At 35.1% G+C, this 19,760-nt stretch overlaps 2 protein-coding genes across 3 annotated transcripts in view; both read left to right on the top strand.

Annotated features, from left to right (window-relative positions):
- Window positions 1-277: 277 nt before the first annotated feature.
- LOC144436044 (palmitoyltransferase ZDHHC21-like) lies at window positions 278-7,650 on the top strand. The gene is made up of 7 exons (XM_078124700.1): window positions 278-518; window positions 1,402-1,500; window positions 2,368-2,479; window positions 3,535-3,679; window positions 5,501-5,617; window positions 6,708-6,772; window positions 7,494-7,650. The coding sequence occupies exons 1-7, from the start codon at window positions 278-280 to the stop codon at window positions 7,648-7,650; spliced, it is 936 nt and encodes a 311-aa protein (XP_077980826.1).
- An 8,092-nt stretch (window positions 7,651-15,742) lies between these two features.
- The window catches only part of LOC144436538 (nuclear factor 1 X-type-like), a 29,819-nt gene continuing 25,801 nt past the window's right edge, over window positions 15,743-19,760 (top strand). For both annotated transcript variants that reach the window (XM_078125351.1, XM_078125350.1), the window contains exons 1-2: window positions 15,743-15,968; window positions 16,392-16,932. In XM_078125351.1, coding sequence (XP_077981477.1) covers window positions 15,960-15,968; window positions 16,392-16,932 — 550 coding nt within the window. In that variant the 5' untranslated portion in view covers window positions 15,743-15,959. The remainder of the gene's footprint in view (window positions 15,969-16,391; window positions 16,933-19,760) is intronic.

Here is a 19,760-nt window from a genome sequence, read left to right as displayed (position 1 = left end):
TCAACTGTCAACTATCAGCAAGGACTCCTCAACTGTCAAAGAAAGGACTGACAAGGACCCCTTAACAACTTAAGGATTAGTAAGGACTGTTCAACTTTCAAAAGATTAGTAAAAACAACTTTCAACTTATCAGTAAAGACCACTCAACAGTGAAAAGATTGGGAAGGACCCCTCAACTGTAAAAGATTATCAAGGAGCCCTCAACTTTCAAAGGAATATAGCAAAGACTCAACTTTCAAAGAATTAGCAAGAACAAGAAAGATTTATAGGCAGCAGTATGAATATCCAAGGTTATCCAACCAATCAAGTCTCTACATTTCTCCTAGCAGCTCAAAAGACTGTGCCTAATATAAAAAAACTTCCATGTGGTTTAACATTTGTGCAAGATCCTGAAATAACTGGTTATATGTGCCTTGGTTTTATTGTGTTTGGTCTCAGCTATGGTGTTTTTATTATTCCTCCTCTGGCGATTTTTCCAATGCATCAGCAAGGTCAGATCAGTACTCTCGTTGTAATCGGTACGTCATCTTTCAAGATCATTTAATTTTTCAATTATCAGTATTCTAAGATGAAATTTTTCAACCATTTGATCACTTTTCAAAGCATATATTTGAAGGAGCATTTTAAAACATGATTAGATAATAGATTATAGTTGTACCTTTGACTGAAGAAAAATATATGAAATAAGAAATTTATTTGTTATATCTTTCCCTGATGCAAGTTTGCTGGAAAGAAATAGAATCCCATCGATGTTTATTGATAGAAATGTCTACCCAACTTCATCTAAACTCACTGAAAATTGGATATAATAGTAAATCTAAGTTTTGAATCAAACTCCAGATATACCATAAATTAAAAACCATCATGTTTTTACCAATGACATTTTCATGTGTTCACTTATTGTTACAACATTAACATTCCAAACATTTGGCTTGTTATTGTGTATCAAATATGTAAAAATTATGACATAGCCACTTTGGAAGAAATCACGTATGATATAACATTTTATCGACCACCTACAGTGGGTAGCATGATAAGTCAGTTGTATCAAAACAATGTACATACTGTTTGATGTCTAAGATCATGGGTTGATGTACAAACTGAATTAAGAGGTCCTGTTGCTAGTTGAAGTTTAAGTTCATGATAAGGGTGGTCAACAAGTTATAGAATGGAACTTTACTTAATTATATTTATGAATTCTCAGTCATCCAAGAATGAAGATATTATGGAATGATAATAATCTATCCTACTGAACTTGGCCACTTGTTTTTGTTTTACAGAGAAATCTGGATATATTCCGTTGAAGTCTATCGATAATAAAATGGCTTCTCTTGCCACTCAAAATATTATCATTATGCCATCAGAACTTATTTTGGTTTATTGTTGTTTGTTTTCTTTCAGGATATTTTACTGTGACATTATGTACTTTTGTGTCGTTATTTCGTTCGGTAACAAGTGATCCAGGTAGAATACCGTTAGATACTAGACCAACATCAGCTGGTAAGATATGTTAAATCATTAAATCATATTCATAGTAGTCATTTATAGAAGGCAACCAATCACATCCATTATTACAAAGTGCAATATCAGCTGTTAAGATTATAACCAACCACATTACAATACATAGATAGTAGTCACCAATCACATCTGTTATAACAAACTTCTGAACAGGTGATAAGAATATGACCAATCACATCTGCGATTACAAACTTCACACCAGTTGGTAAGCATATATGACCAATCATATCTGTTATTACAAACTTCAGATGAGCTAAGCTGATCACATCTGTTGTGATAAACTTCAGATCAGTTGATAACAGCATGACCAATCACATTTGTCATGACAAACTTCATATCAGCTGGTGAGAATATGACCAATCACATATGTCGTGACAAACTTCATATCAGCTAGTGAGAATATGACCAATCACATTTGTCATGACAAACTTCATATCAGCTGGTGAGAATATGACCAATCACATATGTCGTGACAAACTTCATATCAGCTGGGTAGAGTATGACCAATCACACTTGTTATGACAAACACCATATCATCTGAAAGACAATAACTAATCATTCCCATTGCTCTAACAACATTTCAAATGTTTTATTTCTGCCTTCCAATCTGGTTGGCATAAAATCACTGATGGAAAAACAAAGTATTAACTGTTACAAACATGTTTTTATTATCCTGTTGTTGTGCAATTGTGTGAATAGAGGGTTTGGAAATGTTTGGTCAAAGTTATGTTTACAGACAGGTTTGGTGGGTAAAAGTCAATTCAAGTCAGAGAATTACAAAAGGGTTTATCCCTGAACTATTTTTCCAGACTATACAGTTATTTTCATGGTCTTTTTTGTTTGTCACAGAGAATATCAACTGGAGTCATTGTCAAAAGTGTTTTATTCAACGTCCTATTAAATCTCATCATTGTCGAAGATGTGGACAGTGTATACGTCAGATGGACCATCATTGTCCATGGTAAGTAATGATGTGGACAGTGTATACGTCAGATGGACCATCATTGTCCATGGTAATGATGTGGATAGTGTATACGTCAGATGGACCATCATTGTCCATGGTAAGTAATGATGTGGATAGTGTATACGTCAGATGGACCATCATTGTCCATGGTAAGTAATGATGTGGATAGTGTATACATCAGATGGACCATCATTGTCCATGGTAAGTAATGATGTGGATAGTGTATATATCAGATGAACCATCATTGTCCATGGTAAGTCATGATGTGGATAGTGTATATGTCAGATGGACCATCATTGTCCATGGTAAGTAATGATGTGGATAGTGTTTATATCAGATGAACCATCATTGTCCATGGTAAGTAAAGATGTGGGCAGTGTATACGTCAGATGGACCATCATTGTCCATGGTAAGTAATGATGTGAACAGTGTATACGTCAGATGGACCATCATTGTCCATGGTAAGTAATGATGTGGATAGTGTATACGTCAGATGGACCATCATTGTCCATGGTAAGACATGATGGGGATAGTGTATATATCAGATGAACCATCATTGTCCATGGTAAGTAAAGATGTGGACAGTGTATACGTCAGATGGACCATCATTGTCCATGGTAAGTAATGATGTGGATAGTGTATATATCAGATGAACCATCATTGTCCATGGTAAGTAAAGATGTGGACAGTGTATACGTCAGATGGACCATCATTGTCCATGGTAAGTAAAGATGTGGGCTGTGTATAACAGATGGACCATCATTGGACATCATTGGACCATGGTAAGTCATGATGTGGATAGTGTATATGTCAGATTGACTTTGACTATCATTGTCCATGGTAAGACATGATGTGGTCAGTGTGTGTGTGTGTGGGGGGGGTGTACTTTTGTGTTTGTGGGTACAAATGTCGGTCATTTTTATAGGAATATAAACTAAATATTTAAGCACACACAATAGAGCAGAAAGTATAATAGCCACAATAGGCAGGCTGTTGCAATACAAGTTTAAGCCATATAATTGCAACATACATTTATTTTGTTTATTTTCCAGGATAAATAACTGTGTTGGAGAAGATAATAAGTGGATATTTGTATTATTGGTATTTTATGGTGCCTTGATGAGCTTCTATGCATTAATTATCACCATCTGCCATTTCTATGTCTTTGACCCATGTAGAGAAGACATCTGTGATATGGTAAGTAAAGTCAAATGCATGCATACAAAGAAATACAAATACAAATTATTCACATTAATAGTTGACTGTCAGCTGGCTACAGAGTTTACGTTCTGTTGTTTTAAAGTATCAAATTCAATGACTGAGATTATTTCAACTATCACAAATATGGTATGGCCTATAGTGAATGAGTGGGCTGTGCAGCTGTTGATGTAATGTCATATAAACACATGTTGTAATAGTAATACATGAAAGAGTAGGGAAGTCAGCAAGTAGATACTCTGGAAGCCCAAGATGTATTCATTGAAGTCCCAATTCGATACAAATAATCTGAGCCTTTCACCTAGCCTTCTCAGAGAGAGAGACATCTTGTTTTACACCAGTTACATATAGAATACAAACATGGAAACTGATCATAAGTAAATAAACATCAGCCATTGACATTTGCCGACTAGAGTACTACATACTTGGCATAGGTAAAAAACGTAAAAGTAGTGTAGGATTGTTTTCCTAAGGAAGTCCTGGTATATAGAATCCTATAGACTACATTTTATTTTGTCTACTGCCCTCACTAGTGAATACTGTATATTCTAACTGTGAGAATTGTGTATATGTGCATAGACAGTGTCAAACCAGACAAAACTAATACAAAGGAAAATAGTTTTGAGAGAATGATATAAAATGTCACCATGGTGCATTTTTTAGACCATGATGCTGGAAGAGAACATGGAGGTTGTAATGTAATTCACTGACATATGCTGTTCTGGTACTGTCAATTTAATTAAAAGTTTATTCAAAGCAGTTGATAAAACATAAAATATTTGTGTCTATTTTTAATAAGTTTTCAGTCTACATCATGTACATATAATGATAAAATAAATACTTTATTGATCCCACAAGGGGAAATTGGGAAACTGCCAGCAGTACAACAATCCCACAAAATACAAAAATGATACAATTATAACAGATACACAACAAGATACACATACATGTAATGTTAAATTTAAACAACTACAATAATTTAAAACTCAAACCCACAAGATCACTGCACTGCAGCTCAACACTGGTCATTAAAAATTCTTATTGTCTGTGGTAAAAAAGAATTCCTGAAGCGCTCAGTTACAATCTTTGGTAGATTCTGACATTGTTCCTAGCATTTGATGATTTTTGTAATACAGAACAGATTATGTCATTGAACTCGTTGTGAATACTCGGAAAGTTTTTTTTGTAAATTCCATGCCCACTTTGACAATTTTGAAGTAGACCAGATTATTGACCTTTGCCCCTGATGTAATTTAGTCGATATTTTGCATTTCTGATGACATGAGAGAGTTTTGTAAGTAACACATACATCTGTCAGTGTGTAAGTTGATGTTTGTATGCACGTAAATGATGTCATTGAAGCAAGCGTATGTCTGATGTGTGTATGTCAGCAGACAGATTAAGGTGTACTTGATCCATTTTAATATCACATATGTTGATAAAACTGTAATCAAAGAACATCACTGCCAGGCAGTACAAATTATCAAGTGACAGTTGTATTTCCTACTTGGGTCAAAGGTCAATATCCCAAATGTCAATAGGGGCATGAATTTATGGATGTAGTTGTTGCCATCCCCAGTGATTTTCTTTCTATAATAGATACACAAAAAGGGATGTAGACTGACATAGTCAGTTCTTCTTTATTTGGGTTATCTAGAAATCAGATTTCAGTGATCTTTATAAGTTTTCCAATAAAATCTGAAGTGACCAAAAGTAAGGAATGTCATGTGATTGCAAATAAACATTGAATCTCATGTGATTTTAATTTGTTAACATTACATTGTTTCTGTTGCCTTTCAGAATACTTTCATGTTTGCATACTCACGATGGTTTATGTATGTGGCGTTTCTATTGGATGTGGTTCTATTATTGATTTGTTTCACACAGGTGGTAACTCAGGTCGCCAACATCTACTGGGTAAGTTTGTATATATGTGGCGTTTCTATTGGATGTTGTTCTTTTAATGATTTGTTTCATACAGGTGGTAACTCTTGTCAACTGTATACTGGGTAAGAATATAACTGTGAAATTTAATTTTTGAGTTGGAAACCATAAAGTTTCTGAACTGCCAGACATTAATGATAATTCCCCAGTTATGGTGCAAAAACAACCCCAGAAAATCTTTGTATATCTGCTGATCACTCTGCAGACAGTTCATGGCTTGTATAATGTGTATACCTAGTTGATGGGTGAACTCATCGTATGAAATCCAAACAACAACCACAACAAATCTGAATTTTGCAATGTGTGTATATGAATACTAGCATACACATAGACAGTGTGTGGATATGAATACTAGCATACACATAGACAGTGTGTGGATATGAATGCTAGCATACACGTAGACTACTGTGTATATGAATGCTAGCATAAACAGACACTGTGTGGATATGAATGCTAGCATACACATAGACAACTGTGTGGATATGAATGCTAGCATACACATACAGTGTGTGGATATGAATGCTAGCATACACATAGACAACAGTGTGTGGATATGAATGCTAGCATACACATAGACAACTGTGTGGATATGAATGCTAGCATAAACAGACTACTGTGTGGATATGAATGCTAGCATACACATAGACAACTGTGTGGATATGAATGCTAGCATACACAGACAACTGTGTGGATATGAATGCTAGCATACACATAGACAACTGTGTGGATATGAATGCTAGCATACACATAGACAACTGTGTGAGATGAATGCCAGCATACACATAGACTACTGTGTGGATATGAATGCTAGCATAAACAGACTACTGTGGATATGAATGAAAGCATACATGGAATATGGAGTGTGTTTGAATGCTAGCATATACATGTAATGCAGTGTGTATATGAATGCTAGCATACATGGAATACAGAGTGTATATGAACGCTACACATTAAATACAGAGTGTATGCAAATGCTAGTATGTATTATACAGCTGTAATCATTACATATTTTGCAATGAAGTATTCTAATTGATGTTCAAAAATGTATATCTTTTATTTGCAGAATCGGACAACGTTAGAACAAATTATTGAATCAGCACAATACTATAAATATGGTTTCCAAGATGAGTAAGTTAAAACATACTTTTCTGTCTGCATGATGTATAAAGTTTTAAGCCTCCAATGGGCACCATCCGCAAGGGGCTATTACGTTGGGTTCCATACATGCATGTGTGCCTTCACCCTCATATCTCTGACATGCACAAAGTTAACATACTATGTGAGACGTATGCATGTGGATGAATGGCAGCCATATTTGTTGTAAAATTTCACAATTTGCATCTTAACTGTGGAGATGTAATTTGTAGCAACTCCATTCAAGTGCCTACACCGATGTTATCATGTTTGTACTCTTATGAAAATCCATGTTACCAAAATGGTAAATAGTAATCATGTGTATTATTTGTATCAGTACCAGTTTGAGTCTAATTTTCATCCTAAAGCATTTGTCTGACATCTGTGCAAATTTTCTATCCATAGTTATATAGTTTGATATGTCTTGATATTCTCTGTACAGAGACCACAACAAAGCAAGGATGTCAAGTTTGACATGTTTTGTGTTATTTTCTGTTCAGGGACCACACCAAATTTGAGTCTATTAATCTTGACATATGACATACTACAACTCATTGACTTTCTTGTTTATAGTCATAACTTTTCTTGATCATGTGAATTTAAAATGACTGAAAAAATTTTGCTCAGTAGTGAGCTAGTTTCCAGTATTTATACAGATACAGAAATGTGTTTATTGTTCTACAGTTTGATATGTTTTGTTATTTTCTCTGTCCAGTGACCACAGCCACAGCCACGGCAAGGGTGATTTAACTGCCTATGAATCATTTCAACAAGTCTGGGGAGGTGGATGGACATGCTGTTGGTTGAATCCATTCAGGAGAAGGAGACCTTCACCCCAATATGTCTACAATGACAAGCTATTACATGTGTAGTTTCATCAACAGCAACCTGGTCTTCCCTATATCAATAGTGAACATATCCAATCAAAGACAAGATTGTCGTGTCCTTTACTCTTTATTTAGAATTTTTTAAAAGCCAAAAATGCAACTCCATTTTGATACTTCAATTTTAAAATGGTGCTTCACTTTCTCCTGCAGAAAATGTATGCAGTCAAAAAAGTATATGTGATTATGTTGGTTGAATAACAAATGCTATAATTCACTCTCAGTTCAAGTTATTAGTATTATACTTTGATCTGTCTAGATTGACAATTCTCATTAGAATAACAAATTCCATTCTGATGAGGATTATCGACCAAGATTGAATGCTCAATGCTAAAGACTTTAACTGTTTGTACATTCAAACCTTTGTAATTCATTTGATTTAGCAAGCTGATGACATGTTAGGTCTTTTTGGTGATTGTTTTATCTACATTTCTCTTTCATATGACTTGACTTTTCTGTTTTATCTTAATTTTTTTAAAGCTAGAGTTAGAAAGGTGTTGAGGATTGCACTTAGTTGTGATATGTTTAATTATGTTATACCATTATTTTGGGGGTAAATTAAGTGGGGATGTCAGAAATTTTACTCATTTGCTACCCTTAGCAAATTCATGCATGATTCGAAATGTATTGTTCCAAGCAAGATTTTTCATGGAGTTCTGTTATTATTTGAAGGGGCACAAGGTGAGTTTATACAGATTTTTTTTCCTTTTTCTTTCTTTCTTTCTTTCTTTCTTTCTTTCTTTCTTTCTTTCTTTCTTTCTTCTTTTTTTTTTTTTTTTTTTTTTTTAAATTGTTGCTGTGTACCTGTTGTACTCTAATTACTGAATTTGAAGCATGTTTAACCATCATTTGTTACTGGCAGAACTCAAACCTAGTATTTAGAAATATTACATAAATGATTTGTTGATATGATATATTTTGAGTACATGTCACTATAGTATCATGTTAATCAAGTGTGCTAACAACACCAAAATACCATGACAATCATCAACATACCAAACACTACACTACAAAGTAGTATATATTCATTATGGTTTTTATGTAAGTATTTTCACTGTAGTCAAAAAGCTAATAAACTCAGCTTGTGCCACTTCAATGACAAATCATTCAGTGAATTCATTAAGACTTTGAAGGAGAACTAATTTAACCCTTTCAGGACTAGAAACTTTCCCGCCAAAATTTTTGAACAAAAATTCTTGTTTCTCTGTAATTTGTGGAAAAAGATCAACTTTATTTTAGATCAGAATTCAAGAAATATTACTTCCCAATGAAGTAATATTCTTAAATTTTAGAAAATGTTCTTACAATCAAGTTTCTATTTATTCCAATGTCGCCTCTAGGAATGAAAGGGTTAACTGATTTGATAGTTGTTTTGTGTTCTAGCAACAGTGGTATCCAATAGCATCAATAAACCTAGTCTGTAAGATGCAGACATTTGTACCACGCTATCAGCCAGTGTTTAAGAAGCCTGATAGGGCTGAACAGCACAACGTATCCTACAGTCTGCAATAGACCTTACATCTTTGATATTCAAAAGTTGAAGAAAATTCTTATTTGGTTTTCCATTTCATATTCAACTGAAACACACCTTCATTCTTAAGGTTGTTTTTTTTTTAAATACCTTTACAATAAATAATAAAAAAAAAAAATAAAAAAAAAAAAAAAAAAATACCTTTACAAGTGTGTTTGTAACAGACACATCTATTTTGATGCAATCATGTCCAATTGATTAGTGAATAGAAATTGGTGAAGAAATAAGAAGAAATGTTGTTAATTCTCAGACACTTAGTATACCTAGTGTATGCATGAAGTGATTTCTTTAGATAAAGCTGTGTACCGGTATCTCCCATTCGTTAACTAACATTTTATGATAGATGATGGTGGCACATATAAAACTTCTGAAATGATAATGTGTAAAACTAGAATAAGGTATCTGAATGAAGATATCTTTAGTGTTGCAGACAATATCCACTTACTAGGGGATGTCAGCAGTGCTGCAGATAATATATTTAGTGTTTCAGATAATATTTGCTTACCAGGGGATGAGTTACAACATGCTGCAGATAATACTTTTAGTGCTGTAAGGTATATCCATACTATGGACTACAGATATCCCCACCAGCATTAAATATCATCTGTAGTACTATGATATGTAATGCTGGTGGGGGATATCTGTAGTGCTGCAGATAATATCTTTAGTACTGCAGGGGATATTCATAGTGCTACAAATGATATTTCAGTGCTGCAGATTAAATATCTTTAGTGCTGTAAGATATATCTATAGTACTATAGATGATATCTTGAATGTAGCAGGGGTTATCTGTAGTGCTGCAGATAACATCTTTAGTGCAGCAGGAGATGCTCGCATTAAAGTGCTGCAAATGGTATCTTTTTGTGCTTCAATGAATATGCATACTGTGACTACTATGAAAAATAGATATTTATTGAGCTGCAGGGAATATGCAAAATAGTACAAGCAATATGCAAATTGATGTAGGTAATACACAAAATGCTGCTGACAATATACATGGATATGGAAATTGTTACATGTATATTCAAAGTGTTGCTGGCAATATGCATAGTGCTATAGAAATACCATAGTGTCTTAAGTGATCATGGCTCCTTGTTGGTATTGACAACGTCATTCTATGCAAATCAGTAGTAGTGATTCGATACAGATTTAACAATGGGCATTGGACAGTATAGCATTGTATTAATGAATTTTGAAACTGTAAAGAATTTTCCCCCGAAAGGGTTTGTTAGTAGCACAGGGTTTTGTTGGAAAAAACATCAAGGTGTTAGTAATAATTGAATTACAAATTTTCTAGGCAAGAGTTGACTCATCTCAAGTCAATCGATATCAAATGAATTATTGAGGCCTATTACCAATATTGATATTAAATAATGTAAAATGATGACTTCAACAGAGAATTTGAAGGAACTGTCACTGAAATTGTAAATAAAGAATAATTTTAATGACACTTTGACCAGATCTAGACACTGTCCTTAAATCTATTGTCTATGAATTTTTGGTTTTAAATTCTTACTGCACAAAACGTTATCAAACAAGAAGTCTTGCCAATTGAAAAATGAACTGCATCTGTATATGCTGAGAGTTAAAACCCATGATTTCAATGACTTAAAAGTACTGCACCTTATGTTTTGTATTTTACAGATAATTAATTAAATTAATAAATCACTATGTATATTAAGATTCCATATAAATGTTATTTTGTGAATGTAGTGTGATTTGATACAAGCTATATGTGACTACATATCATTCTCTACTACAGTATATGTATACTATATTTCATATACATACATACATATGTATGTACGTACATACACGCATACATACATACATACATACATACATACATACATACATACATACATACATACATACATACATACACGCATACATACTTGTACTCCGGCTGGGCATGCATACATACATACATACATACATACATACATACATACATACATACATACATACATGCGTACATACATACATACATGCATACATACATACATACATACATACATACATACATACACACATACATACATACATACATACATACATACATACATACATAGTCAGACATACAGACATATGTACACATATCTTACCTACCTACCCCTCCCCATCACACACACACACACACACACACACACACACATACTCTACTACTACTACTACTACTACTACTAATACTACTACTACTACCACGTGATATATGAATCAACATGTGTAGGATTGAATCGCCAGACTTGTATTTGAATGTATGACATGCTGGTGTTGACATGAATATTGAGAAATTCAAATTTTCCGTTTCTATTACATGTAATCTCAGCCCACTAACTTTTTACTGGTCTGAGATGGTTATTCTTTTGTTCAAGGTACATATCGATTTCTTTACAACCCCTTCCGTATTCAGAACTTACAAGCTTCATATGAGTTTTCATGACTGGATTTATTTTTGAAAATCAATTTTGGTTCCGCGGGGTCTGGTTAACGCCCCAAGCACGCTACATTCGGTGGTGTTGATGGATAAATTCACTGCATGGATATCACATTTAAAAACATTAATTTTCATAAGATCACAGTCAGGTGGTACGCGGCCTTTCCTCTACGATGTATGTATGGGACCATTAATGTTCTTGTATGACTTTAATACACAGGTTGTGATTTTCTTGTATTTATACTGTAAGATATTTATAAACGGACTTTCATGAATTAGATGTACCACGTCTCTTTCTCATAGGCCGCCCTCATGCGACAACATACAATATGGAGATTGCAATCCCGGCAAAGGAATATGTGAAATAAGTGAATATATACGGGTTTATTTAATTCCATTTCCACTTGAACAAATTGAAGTGCTGGATGTTATATTGAGTTAATCAATGTCTTTGTCGCTTTTGGCGCCAAACATGGTAGGTTCAAGTTAGTTGGGTGGTTGGGTGGTTAGTACTGATGAGTACTGGCATTGGACTGACGAGAACGAGCTAGACTAGTTTGAGATACCGTGTATACTTGGAGGACGCCACCACACTATCAAGTAAGATAATATTGATGTATGCATCGATGCAATTGGGCTACTCTCGTTATCTGATCTGTCTTTGTAGATTTGTGGTTTGTGCGTAAAATGCTAAATTTTCACTTGGAATTTTATTTTCACCTTTTTCGTTGGTGTGGTGTTCCACTAAAATAAAATCCCTTTAAAATACTTAAAAGTTTTTATTCATAGATACCATGTACACCTTCCTAAATCAGTGAAAATTAGGTCCATGAAAAACATTTAGTTTCTAGAAAATAAAATCCCTTGAAAATATAGCATTTGAGAGTATATCTTATTTCAGACAAAAATAATGTAAGTTTTTAATAGAAACGCCCCCAAGAAAAATTGTGGTGAAGGTGTTTAGCTGCATGTTCCTATGTACCCTCCCACTGATGATGAAGGATATCTGTCATCCCAACCTCTCGCTGGGTTTCAACTTCAACTTGCCCGCCAACCCACTACCCATCCAATATTGTGAATTATTTATCCACTCCCACCAGGAAAACGTTCGTGCTTTCCACTATACCAATAATTCAGTTTGACGTACGCAATGTGCACCCCTTCCCCACAACACCATGTTTTCCCCACTCCCACTGTATCTAAATCAGGCCTTCCCCACTGCAATTCTCCCTTGTTTGCCCCCCTCCCGCTACCGATCGAAAAAAGTTACCCGGCCGCCCACTGAAAAAATGCAGCCTTTGCGAGAACAGTTTCGTTGACTACACATGTGTCTGTAAACACGATATTTCAAAAACCGTTGCTCCAATGCTTATGATAATTGCCACACATACATGTTATGGTGATTACAAGAAGTGATTAAATTTTAGTAAAGAAAATATGCATATTAATGAATCATTTGCATAAATAATGGGTTTGATAATTGAGCAATATATTGAAATTACACGTAACTTAGCACATAGATCATGATAAGTAAGTATGCATACTTGACTGTTTCGGTAAACACACTGCGCTATATTAATGAGAAGTTATAATTACTATTATAAGTTATAATTATTATAAGTTATAATTACTATTATACTAGCAATTTAGATTCAGCTTTCACGTTACCCTTTGTCGCCTCGAGAGGGCGCTGCATTATTGCTTACTTGCAAGTATTTCTTTTTGTAATAGTAACCGCAAAAAAATGGCCTGCTCAGGTAATAACACAACTAACACGCTATCATCAATTATTTGAAACTACAGAACATTTCATATTTCTGTACATGTAATTGATACTTTAGTCCGATATTTATAAATACTATTTGCACGTCCCTCCACTGTACTCCCTATGGACGATTCACCTATAATACCAGAGTAAAATCTTCATTTTGCTAATCTTGTGCAATTTGAACAATTGAAAACCGTCTCTTACGGGAGGTATTCGGTTAACATCTGATTATTATTTTTTTTTTAAAGAAAGTGGTTAAACTGCTGAATGCTGGGTTAAATTGATTTTATTTTAAAAATCGTCAGTGATTCCGTAGAGCAATAGACAGAAATATGCCAAGTTTCTTGGAAAGACCCAGTAACAGCGTTCTAAGGTCTACATGCAAGCTTGTGTTCTTGGTAATACCTAGCATGAAGATCCCGGTATACATTTTGTATATAACTGTTCGAGTGTTCTATTGGGAGTTGGTAATACTGAATATTGCACAAGCTTTCCAGTTACGGGTGCCCTTAAGCTACAATAACACATTTATGTTTGTGAGAAGTTAAATCACATGTATGTGATTTTACCCTACAGATGCGAAATTATGAAAACTATAAAAGGTTTTCAAAACTTTAGATAAAAAATTATACTGACTTGAATATCATATAGCAATGCAAAAATAAACAGTACATAATTATAATGAAATGTAAGCTTGGTTACAGCTCAATGTATGTTACTTGTTGATTGGTAAATACAGCTCCAACCACTACAACTAAGTCGTAATTACATCACAGGCCTATAAGCCAACTCGTGTAATATCGGCAGCACTATTAAGAGTCCGTGCGTTTATTCAGGCCTATATGACCACGTGATAGAGGGACTGTGGTATTTAATTTGTTTACGTCTTTTGAATGCATTCCTGTGTTATTTTGTAATTCCATTCTCGAACACGGAGATGATACAAATACAAGTAAGCTCTACCGTACTCACGTGATTTTGTTTCGAAAGATATAGGGCCTAATGCAGGTGCGGGCCTACTACTGTGGGCCTTTAAGATGATTGAAAATAGAGGTTGAAGGTCAAATTCTTTCACATAATTTCCACTACAACACAGGAGGCTATTGTCAACTTTTTCAGAATATTGCCTGATAGTTTCTCAAATAAGTATGGCTCCTTAAAGTACATTCAGGCAAGCCAATCCTATCACGCGTCGTTATGATTGCAAAGTTTTATTTACCTGCGTCGCCAGACTTTAAATCTCCCAAATCAATGGGGTCTCATTTGTAAAGCTCTTTACACATCAGAGTTTACACTGCTGTTCGTGAAATTACGTGTTGGGACATGTCCATATACGTAATTATTGAGTGCGGTAAAAGAATACCTGTCTCGTACAATACACGCACTCTGTGACACCTGTACGCTCCTGTCGTAACTTATTCCACTTTCTAAATCTCGACACTGTTTAAAGTGACCGGTATGCTTCATTCACTACCTAAAATTTAAATATAATACCGGGCGCTTTTCCAAACCACAGCTTCCTGTTTACAAAAAAAATTGCCACCGTTGCGCACTTGTGCCGAGTCGGAAAAATAGATTCCTTATCATCGATTAAATTTTGAGATTTTGCGCAGAATCTACGCATTCAGATGAGTCAATGACCACTGAACGTAGATTCAGTTACGAGAAGTTTATTTTCGCCGTTGGTAAATGACAGAAACTCTGAAAAGTGGGCGTGTTGCTAAAACACGCCTTAGTTGGCTCGATGCCAAAAACATGTCTTCACACTCGCGTCTTTCGCGCGGGAACTGCACGTGTATGAACAGAAATTCACAAAGCGGGAATATAATAACACCATCTAATTTATTTTTTACGTATGAAAGTTTAGAGAAGGTGTTTAACAATTGAAATTACATTGTTCTTTCTCAGTGAAACCATTGCGTCAAGAGAAGGAACAAATGTAGACGCACTTTGTGTGATGACTTGCTGCAACCGGCTAGGTGTCGAGCTCTGTGGTTGGGAAGAATTTTCAGCTCTTCTAGCTTATAACCTTCCTTTTGGTGTAAAGTGCTACCTTTCCACATAAAGTATGTGTATGGTAAGCAAAGAGGTGCTAACTTGTCTCCAAATGTCTCCGAGAATAAAAGTTTAGTGAGAAGGACCTAAAGTAATTAACGGTGATCCAACGTAAACAATGTGATCAAAGCATCAATTCTTCTATATGTAGTTTCGCAGCTGTGGGCTGTCAATCAATTATTATAATAACGGAATGGCTCACCAAGTCTGTATTCTGATTGGCTACCGAAACGATTGATATGTAAATCAGGTCACGGGAATCAACAACAAGGGGAAAACAAAAGATTGCAACACACACAACATTATTCTTACTACGCCATCGAAGAAGAGTCAAATACTCCACTATTTGGGCGCGATTTTTCGGAAAACTGCCTAATTGATCGCAAGCCAGGGTGACCAGGCCAACGTGTAGGGTCTGAACTTTGAAACGTCGTCGCACCAAGACTATCCGACCGCACAATATGCGTTGAAACATTGCATCTAAAAATAGTTGCAGTCATCATAATATGGCGATGGTGAGTACGTTGTATGGCATTGCAATATTTTCGTCTGCAATCGTCCAAAATATTTGAGTATGATCGTTGTATTCCTAATATTGTGAAGTTTTCGGTATATAGTCTTTTATTGTTTATCAGTGTGTGACAGAATGATTTTATTTGGGCTATTTGCCCATTTTTCGTGTGATAATGTTTTCAAACTTGAGGTTCAAAGAAGGTCATTCGACACAAGCCGATTCACCGGTACGACCGGTGATTAATTCTTATCATTAGCGAGCCGGCTATTTTTTTTCTGGCAAATCTATTTTATAACGAGTTATATGGATATTTCAGTTTTAGGGAAATACTCGGTATTATACTTTTAACTGTTCGTTGGCAAGGTAATTGTGCACATTTTGTAATATGCTCATTAAGATTTGTTCGTCATATTTTGATTTGTAGGATGAATTCCACCCTTTCATCGAAGCACTTCTTCCCCAAGTCAAATCATTTTCGTACACATGGTTCAACCTTCAAGCGAGGAAAAGAAAATATTTGAAAAAGCACGAAAAGCGTATGTCCCCAGAGGAAGAACGTCAGGCTAAAGAAGAGTTGTTGAACGAGAAACCAGAGGTGAAGCAAAAATGGGCGTCACGTTTACTTGCAAAGCTCCGCAAGGACATACGACCCGAGTGTCGAGAGGACTTTGTTTTGAGTATTACTGGAAAGAAACCCCCCATGTGTGTACTCAGCAATCCAGATCAGAAGGGTAAAATAAGACGCATAGACTGCCTTCGACAGGCTGATAAAGTATGGCGGTTAGACTTAGTTATGGTTGTGTTATTCAAGGCAATACCGTTAGAGAGTACAGACGGAGAGAGACTGGTAAAATCTCACACATGTTCCAACGCAGCGTTGTGTGTTCAACCCCATCATATTAGTGTGTCTGTCAGAGAATTAGATCTTTTCCTCGCCAATTTTATCATACAGGCTCCTGGATCAGGTAAGTTACCGGCATCCATTTAAATCCTATTGTTATATCTTTTTTAAAGTTAGTAAAGTTCGTAGTGTAAGCTCAGTGCAACTGTAACAATTTATTGGCGCTGGCGCTTTACATGTACGTACATGTCCTACCTGCATACCTTGCCTTCGACCCATTGTCCCGCTGTTTGTCTTCTTATTTTGTGAAACCCCGGATTGAGACCTAGCACAGGTACATTTTAGGCAGAATTGTTCAATTTACTTTAGACATAATATCTAGGGTGATACACAAGTGGTACCGACCATGTGTAAGATAAATAGAAATTTAGTCTTGTATTTCCTGTTCAAATAATAATGATTCCCAGAAAAAAAAGAGAGATTTGTTAGTTTGACAGTGTGGGTATGTTTGGGATATTGGTTTCAAATTCTAGAAATGTCCAGTTGCGAACGCCCTTTGATTTGACCTATTACATAGCAAGTATTGGATTGAGTCAATCACTATTTTTAACTTACAAGGAAGTTGAACAAATGTACACATATGAGTAAACATAAGTCAGCTGTTGCTAAGACCATTTTGTTGGTGATTTAATAACAAAAAGTTGGTCACCCTTTTCTAAAGGCATGTAGATTTAAAATGGCTTCAGTCATGTCCTATAACAAGGAATACAACAGTCTTAGAAGAGGAACATGTCTGTCCATGTAATATCTGACAAAACAATAGCCATTGTAATGTACTGTGATATCCAAGGCCAGTCTAGCTTTGAATCAATATTTCAAACAATAAGAGACAGCAGCAAGACAATAATGATGATGACGTGTGAATGGTGCTGTTTCAAGGCTACATTATACAGTAAGTTGTGTAGACAGGTGGTTAAAAGACAGTCAACAGTTTCATAACACCCAATACAGGCACTGAAAAGATTCAGAATTTGTCCAAGTTAAGAAGTGTGAATTGTTAAAAACATACAACAAACCAGTGTTAACTCAAGAAAATCTGTCAGTGCATGTTTAGGGCAAGATGTATACCTGTTCAGTTGATCTAAAATGTCAGTAAGAAATTCAATTTGCCATGCATCTAGTAACTTCATAATAGACAAATTTTAAATTTTAGTTGGGAACCCTGGTCACTGTGTCCCCATTTAAGGTTACTGGGTCAACCAGTGCCTTCAACAATGGGAAATCCTGTATGTGTTCAAGAAGCAGCTTGTAAATAGAAGTAGGCAACTTTCCAAAAAGAATTATACAGAGGAAACAATTCTGCCATCAAAATCAGGACTGGTGCCAAGACTGACAGGGCTTCCCCCAACATCACTCAATAATACAATACATGTTGGCCTTGATACAAAATCATGTCACCTACATTTGCATGCACCTTACAATAGAAGAAGTTCACATTAATGTAAAAAAAATATTATGTAATGGTTTTATATCATATTGCTGTATTTGTAGCTTAGTTGTATAGTTGGTTTCTTTATTTTAGTGTGTACTGTAGTCAGTTTTACATGTAAGAATCACAATATCAGTACAATGGAGTGTGATGTTCAGTCAGAATATATCCACAGTAGTTTGCGTTGTTAGTGAATTCACATCCCCAGACCAGTCCATTCATGGTGTCATTTTTCTTACACTGTTTTCGTGTGATGTATAATATTTGTTATTGATAATTATTGTAACTGGGAATATTTGACTTGTCAGCAGTTTTGAAGTGTGAGTTATACCAGTGCAAAAAGTAGGACGCATACATTTGAATCATCTTGATGTAAGATGCAGTGAATGTTACAATACGTTTTATGAATACAAAGGAACATACTGCCTAGTTGTTACACTATGGTATGTTTTCTTGTAACATATTGAAATGTGATAGTGTTTTCCCTGATCGCATTTCATCCAGCTTTTTGTAGAGTGCATTGGCCTGATCTAGGGGATGGCTGTATGTGGTGTGAACTAATCTGAAAAATTTGGCCTGAGCAGTACACATGTAGTGTGTTGTCATGCGAAACGTTTATATGCCTTGCCATGTACCCCAACTGTAAACAATGTGTGACTTGGGTAGATGGTCTTTTGTTTCTCTATCAGTATTTTGCATAGAACGTTCCACTGTCTAATAGTGATGTCTCACCAAAATGCTATGTTGTCATGAAATCTATATATCAGAACATGATGTGCTATATTCAAGCCAGGAATCAAAAAGGGTAACATTATGAGAAAATAAAATTTGAACCATGATAGCAAAGAAAAACATGGATGTTACTCAATTACACTAGGAAATGAGTAAACATAGCCAAAAATATTATTCCTGAAATTTAGATGATACAGCTCGGTAGGTTATAAATGACAAGACCTATCATGCCTAGTTCTTTTTTCATTAATTAAACATATGGGGGAGGGGTGACAACAGTGGCTGCTACAATATCATTGAAACATAGTGAATTAATGTATAATACTATTAAAGGTATAGTAGAAAGAAGTAAACAAATACAACATAAGGAATATGACAACTGAATATGATACCTGAAATGTAATATTTAGTGTAAACTTTGTATATTTAATAATTATACAGTAAATGATGTTATTTATTCACTAATGGTAGTGAATTGTGAACTGATGATGGGAAAAAGGGGAGGGTCGAGTGTGGATAACATATTTGTTGTAAATTGTATGGATCCTTTTAATCATGTTTCATTTACAACTGATAGAAATTCAGAGAGTCACCAGATTTGAAACCAAAATATGTACAGATAGTCTAGTGAATTGTTATGTGGATTAATTTAAATATCATCATTTGTGAGTATGTGAAAAGTGAAAGTCCTATATTTTAAACAACCATTATTGGAGTTAGTTGCAACTTGG

Source organism: Glandiceps talaboti, chromosome 6, assembly GCF_964340395.1.
Source record: "Glandiceps talaboti chromosome 6, keGlaTala1.1, whole genome shotgun sequence".
In the NCBI taxonomy this organism is placed as follows: domain Eukaryota; kingdom Metazoa; phylum Hemichordata; class Enteropneusta; family Spengelidae; genus Glandiceps; species Glandiceps talaboti.
This window is presented reverse-complemented; position numbering and strand designations above follow the sequence as displayed.